The 6,658-nt window shown below is 52.7% G+C and overlaps 1 protein-coding gene across 1 annotated transcript in view; it reads left to right on the top strand.

The window, feature by feature from the left end:
* Nucleotides 1-999: 999 nt before the first annotated feature.
* CASP7 (caspase 7, apoptosis-related cysteine peptidase) overlaps nucleotides 1,000-6,658 on the top strand; it is a 28,306-nt gene continuing 22,647 nt past the window's right edge. Inside the window, exons 1-2 of the mRNA XM_004680993.2 lie at nucleotides 1,000-1,078; nucleotides 5,424-5,530. Coding sequence (XP_004681050.1) covers nucleotides 5,424-5,530 — 107 coding nt within the window. The 5' untranslated portion in view covers nucleotides 1,000-1,078. The remainder of the gene's footprint in view (nucleotides 1,079-5,423; nucleotides 5,531-6,658) is intronic.

The raw sequence follows: 6,658 nt of genomic DNA, 5'->3' as shown, positions 1-6,658 counted from the left end.
GAATAAAACTGTCATTTGTTCTCAGACACTTGTACCTCTGCGTTCCCTAGTTGTTCCCCTGAGACGTCCTGGAGAGAAAAGCATTGGCGGCCTAGGTTGGAGGACCCAGGATGAAGAAAAACTAGTGTGGGGGTGGGAGGCCCCGATGGCGGGACGCGGAGAGTGCAGCAGAATCCCTGCGAGGCGGCCTCTGCCATCTGACTAACCTGCGACAGTACCCAGCGGCTTCCACATGGGGGCGCTCAATATATAGTTCAAAAATGGTTCTGGCGCTAAATCCAGAAAAGCGGGTTGTGTTGGGAACTTGGAAACCCCAGAGAAAGCGCTTCTTCGAGTGGAAACCACTCCCGGGCGGCGGGGAACCACCGCACACCCCAGCCGGGCCAAGAGGCTGCGCCTTGGCTGGCAACTTGCGCAGAGGCGGGCGCCCAGTCCGGGGGGCTGAGCCCTGCCAGGCTAAGGGCTAAGGGCCGGGCCGGGACGCCGGGGGCTGAGGGAACGGGGCCCCCAGACTCCTGCGAACACCTTACTCGAGGCAATAGGAGGCGGCACTCTGCGAGCCCTCCTTGGTCGCGGGCCGGGAAGTCTGCTAGGCGCCCTTCAATTTCGGGGCTCGGGGTTTGCAGGGCGCGCTCTGGGCTCACTGAGCACGGTCATTTCTGCTAAATGTGCTTCTCGGGGAACTACGGGTGGAGCGACAGGAACCCTCACATCCCCGCAAATTCGCGCCTCAGGCTCTCGGGTGCGCGCATCCCAATTTGCACAGGGAGCTTTCCCGGGCTGCAGGGTCGCCCCCTGGTGGCGCAACGGGGCGCGACGGCGGCGCTCGGCCCGTTCTGCAGGGCGCGCTCGCCCGCGACGCCGGCAGCGTTGGGGCGTCTAACTCGCCGTCAACTTTGCGGAGCGAGACGCCGGGGGCGGCGCGCCGAGCCCCGCCTGATCCGCGTCCGGCGGGAGGCGGCTCCTCCCCCTGCAGCGGTGCAGCTTTTACTTTCGCTTTGTCCGAGCGGCCCCAGACCCTCCCGGCCCTGGACTGAGACAGCCGCGAGGTCCCGCAGCCCCGACGCCCGTGGGAACGGTAACTCCCGCCGCTGCGCTTCCCGCCGCGCGCCGCGCTGCTTCCCCGCCTACGCCGCGCGCCCCCGCCGGCTCCCCCACCCAGGCGGAGCGCAGCCCGGCTTGGGGGTCCCGGCTGCCCCGAGGGCGGGCGGAGGAACTTTGGGAAGAGGGTTCTCTGCGCCACGCGGCGTCGCTGGGTTCATCCTCCCTAGCTAACGGGCTTGGGACGTCCCTTACTCTTGGGGCTTTGGAAAAGAAAGGCGAGATGGAGTTAGACGGCAAAGAGAGGCTCTTTAGTTCCCAGGCTAGCAGTCGGGGCTCCGAGCCAGAGGGGCTTGGGTTCACTGCTCTGCCCCTGCCCCCACCCCCTCACTCCCCCAACCTCACCCCACCCCCTCATTCCCCCAACCCCCCCCCACCCCACCCCGCTGCCTGTCAGCCTGGGGTCCTAGGCCCTGTCTACCCAAAGCTTCTTCTGTTAAATGGGGAGAATAATGACCCTGGCGAAGTTTCCTGTGGAGATAGGTGATTTTGATGCAGCACAGTGCCCAGGTGAGGGTTTAGTGTTGGGGTACCCTTAGTGTCGGGGTACCCTTGCACAGGTTCTTGAAGATCCCTCCAGGAAGTGAAAAAAAGGTGGGATCCCAGGCTCAGGCAGCCTTCCAGCCTTTCCCCTTCGTTCAGCTTTGCCATTTATGGGGTAGTAAGATCACTTGTACTCAAATTCAAGTTCAGTCATTGGTGATGTGGTGATGTGAGTCAATCCTAAAAAACGCTCCCTTGAACCCATGCAAGGCTGTTCTAGCCTTTGCTTCCCTGAAGGCTGTTTCCTCCTTGGGGACTGACCTCCCGCCCGCCTGCCTTTTATTCTGTCTTCCCTATCAGTACAGATACCCGTTTTCAGGCCACCGCCTAGGCCTAGTTCAGAGTTCACCCCCAGGCCAACTGCATGGAAAGTTCTTTAACCTCTTTCAAAAAAGAGAAGTTGTTCTTCCTCCAGGACCTCACAGTGGCCAAATCATCAGGTGACCTGGAGTTGAGTGCCCAGCAGGGCCCCCTCCTCCTTCAAGTGCTAGAGTGGAGAAGTCCACCTCCCCCTGCTTCTCTTCCAGCTCTTCCAGGAGACTGTCTTTCTAGGGGAGACGAGAGCTTTCAGGGGGCTTATCGACCTCCCTTGCTGTCAAGTATAACTTAGAGTTGGCCACATCCCTGAAACAGCCACCAGCATTGGGGGCAGTTGGTTGAACCAGTGAGTAGAAAAAAAATCCTTTATCCATGAACCCACTCAGTTCAAACTGGTGGTGTGCAAGAGTCAACTGTCCTTAAAAAGCCTAATGGAGGAAGAGTAATAATTATAATAACCATTAATGGGGAGTCCCTGCACTCCACTGACAGTGCTTTATGTGTGTCCTGTATGCATTTAAAGAGAAGATACGTATGCTTAATCATTAAATAAGCAGTGCCTCATGAATGATTGCTCTTGGCAGCCCCAGCTTACAAAAGGGGTGGGACAGGAAAATAGGGCCAGGCATGCTCCAGGAAGGCCCAGCTGTAGGGGCCTGGATTTTCATGGCAGGCAGTGGAATGAGTGGCCATAGGAGTCAACAAAGCCAGATCTTGTTTGATGAATTGATTAGTTCTGAACAATCCGTAAGCAGAATCAAGAGTTTGCCTCCCCCCACCACACACACTGATTTGTTCCAGATACCCACTCTGGCAGGTTGTCAGAAGGGATGCTTGCTGCTCCCTCATGATGCTCAGCAGCTACCAGGAAGATGCTGTGGGCTTCGAACAGAAGCTCCTTCTGTCCTAGTATTTGAAAGGAAAACTCTGGAAAGCCTGGCACCAGTGAACTATAGAAGTCAGCCTGCATAATTAAGTCCAACGCTTCCTCAGAGCGACAAGAAAGGAGGAGTTGAAGCTGACCCCTCCTTTGATAGCACAGGCTGGAGATCTGCTGAGCCCAGTCAGCTCAGCCTTCTCCCTCACAGCTTCCCTTTGTCAGGTCCCCTTAGATGGTCCCCGAATTCCTCTGCAGCTCAGTCAGATCCCCTGGTGTGGCCACTGGTTTGTAGCCTGACATTAGTGGCATCCTCTTATCTGTCCCCCGATGACACATGACCAGGTCAGCTGGCCACCAGGTATATCCCCAATGCCTGCCATAGGGCTCCATTGGTAGAGTTCCTGTACGTGTTCATTGAATGAGCAAAGAGAAGTCTCCAGAATTACTCTCCATGGCCCCAATAATATTAAAGCAAATGATTGGCTTTTTTGGGGCCGTTGGCCTAGAATCTTCTCTTGTTTTAAGCAGTTACCTGTTTGATCAGCATCCATGCTAGATTCAACCTTTAAGATGAGCATTATTAACAGGTCAAGGCTGAAATACCTCATGTCACTGTATCCTTTTCTGGTAGATTTACATTACTTTAACTTGTTAATTTTGGAAATATTTCTGTGCTTTGTAATAACAATCCATGTTGAAAGTAACCAAGTCTGTGTGAGGAGATGAAGTAAAGGCTGCCAGGGGTCTTTTACTTGCCAGGACATAGGCTGATCTCCTCTGGGATAGGGAGACTCTCTGCTTTTGAGAAACATTTTGGGTTCTCTTCTGAAAACTGCCCCCCGGCACCATATGCTGGAGGCAGTGGTGGGGATTCACGAAGTGTTGACAAGCAAGATGGCGCCTGACTTCTCGGTCCTGTGGATGCCTGGCCTCTGGATGTGTCTCCCTCTCCTGTCCTCAGTGCCCAGATCACACCGAAGAAGGGCGGGAAGGTGATGTGAGAATGGCACCCAAGAATTGCTCCCTTGGACACCTCCACAAACTGGATTCTTTCTTCCCACCTGGTGCTCCAGGGTGTAACATCTGTCACATAGATGTTCTGTGCTCTGCGCTCTGCATTTGCCCAGAGATGAGACCAGCAGAAATCAATCTGAGAGGTTTCTTTTTAAGGCTGAAAGTGGTCTTTTCACAGGGAAGTTGGGGGGCTGGATTTAGGAGAAATGACTCTAGGACAATTCTGCTTCTGACCAGTGGGTTTCCTTTAGCTAATTCTCTTCCCTGGGTGGATTGTTCCTTGCAGCTCTCCAATCAGTTGCTATTGACTCAGTGAGAGACAGTCACACCTTTGTGTTTGAACTAAGCAATAAGCAGAATGCAGATAACCAATTATTGGCCCAATATTTGGACGTAAAAGGAATGGGGCTGGTTACACCTATGAGGAGTTGCCACTTAAAAGTCTTTGCAGTTCAGAAGATCTTTAGATTATCTGGCCAGCCAACATGGGTGGTGGCTTTCAGGCAAAGAGCCTTTAGCCCGAGTGAAGGCTGAAATGGGCGTTGTACGCCTTGTGATAGTTGTTAGCCAGGAAACCAAATAGGGCAGTAAAGCAAAAGTAGGTAATGGGGTGCTGTGCTGGCTGCAGATCATAGTCCCCCTGTTGCCAGCTGTTGGACTTGGGACAAGTTACCTAGCCTTTTCCAGCCGGAGCTTCCTGATGTGTCAAAAGGCAGCGTTCACAGGGCTGACCTAGCCGCAGCATGGAGGGAATAAAATAAGGTGGTGCTTGTAGAGAAGTAGCCAGTACATAATAAATGTGAGTTTCTGTTGTTTTATGTGTTCTTTGCAGAGCAGTAGTAGCTGAGAGTGTCTGGACTGGGTTGTGGACATGTTTTTGGTATAGGCCAGATAGTAAATAGTCGAGGTTTTGTGGGTCATGTAATCTGTATCACTCTCCTCAACTCCAGTTGGGACAGGAAAGTGGCCATGGACAGTTGTGAGTGGACTTGCAATATCCCAATACAACTTTATTTTTAAAAATTTGGTGGTTTATTTTTAAAAACTTGGAGTTTGTCAGCTAGTGCTGAACATTTACATAATAGAGGCCTCGTGAAGATTCTTGAAGAATCAAAGTGCAGACCTCTATCTGCCGGCTAGGAAAATAATTTGGGGTAGCACCATATAAAATCATCTGAAACAGAAAGACAGCTTTTGGCCCTGGGTTGCTGCTGGTTCCAGGCTTGAGTGATGTCAGTCCAAGGCTAGGCAGGATCTTAGGGGGAGTTTCTTGTTGCAGACCCAGACAGACCTTCCAGTCTCTCGTACTCAGTAAATGTCTACAAGACTGTGAATGCTGGATGAGAAGCTCCCTGAGGGCGAGGAATTGGCTTACTTTACTGCTGGGTGCCCAGTCTACAGATGGATGCCTGAAATAGTGTGGGCACGCAACATTTGGTGAAGTAGCCCTGCAGCCAGAACAGGCAAGACTGTTCCTCTTTAGGCTTAAATAAATACAAATATCCTAAGACCATAATGCCTGGGTTGGCCTGGGTGCCAACTTACAGGTTTGCTTCCCTCTCCCCAGATGTCAGATGAGGAAACAACTGTGGTGGAAGAGGAGATCGATGATGACGTCGATGATGACGTCGACGCTAAGCCTAACCGGTCCTCATTCATCCATTCAATTATCAGGTAAGTTTACTGGCTTCTGGTAGGCCCCTGGCACTCAGCCTCCAGCCTCTGCAGTCTCCACGCCCTCGCTCCCCAGCGACATTCAGGGAAGGAGGTTTGCAGAGTCCTGTTCCCGTCTGTGATGACTCGAGGGTGCTGGGGTGAGCCTCGGTGTGGGGAACCCCAGCTATGAGGGTGACCTAGGAGGCAGGACCAAGGTGTAGACCTTGTTAGAGGAGATGAACAGCCAGCCTCGCTGGGAGCAGAGGGGGCTGCAGAGCCCAATCCAGGCACTGTGGAGTGGGAGGTGTTCAGCGAGCCCTTCCTGCTCCATTGAAGTGGGGAGCATCCTGTGTGCTGAACCCCACCTTTTCCTTTCTTGAGTTCACTTGTGAAAGTTTTAAGTTTTCTACTTAATCATCATAATCATGCCACTTAACCAACTCTTGTAAGGCCAGTTCAGTATTGCATTTAGTCCTCTTTATCCCAGAACCTGGCTCAGTTATATATCACTGTTGAATTGGTAGGAAAACTGAGGCACTCAGCAGTGTAATAACTTGGCCCTCTGGTGACCAATAAGTAAATTAAGTGGTAGGCTTGACGTTGCAGGTCAGACAGCTCCAGGCTGCTCTCTAATGGCTCTGCTCTGTCCTCTCCCCTCAGAAGGAGGGCTACAGGGAAGTGGAGGAGTCTCTGCCCTCCAGAAGTATGTCCCACCAGAGAGAGACAGCAAGGGGGATGAGGCTGAGGTCAGCGGGGCTCCCACGAGCTGGTGATGAGGGGAGCCTGACTCCCTGGCATCCCGAAGAGCACCTTGGGTCATAGCTCTCAGGCAGGATGTGGAACAGTTGGAGACCTGAGCATCCAGGCCCCCAGTTGCAATGGCTGTGGTTGCTATGTTGACTCAAGAATTCCTGACAAAATGACCAGAGTTACAGCTGCAGCTCCCTAAGGCTTTCCAGCCCCAGGAGCACGCTGACGTACTCCCAGGGCAAGGCTCTCATAGCAAAGGCTTTCCCTTGGTTTGAAGTGTTTTGCTCACTTACCCCCAAAATAATGTCATGTGTGCCTTGTACATTTTAAGGTGCCATAAATTCCTGTCAAAATAATTGCAATGGATCTAATAATATTTTGAATTTCCCAACTCTG

The sequence above is a fragment of the Condylura cristata genome, unplaced genomic scaffold, assembly GCF_000260355.1.
Source record: "Condylura cristata isolate star-nosed mole 26May11 unplaced genomic scaffold, ConCri1.0 scaffold00011, whole genome shotgun sequence".
NCBI classification, from domain to species: Eukaryota; Metazoa; Chordata; class Mammalia; order Eulipotyphla; family Talpidae; genus Condylura; species Condylura cristata.
The sequence above is the reverse complement of the archived record's forward strand: the minus strand, read 5'-3'. Positions and strand labels throughout refer to the sequence as shown.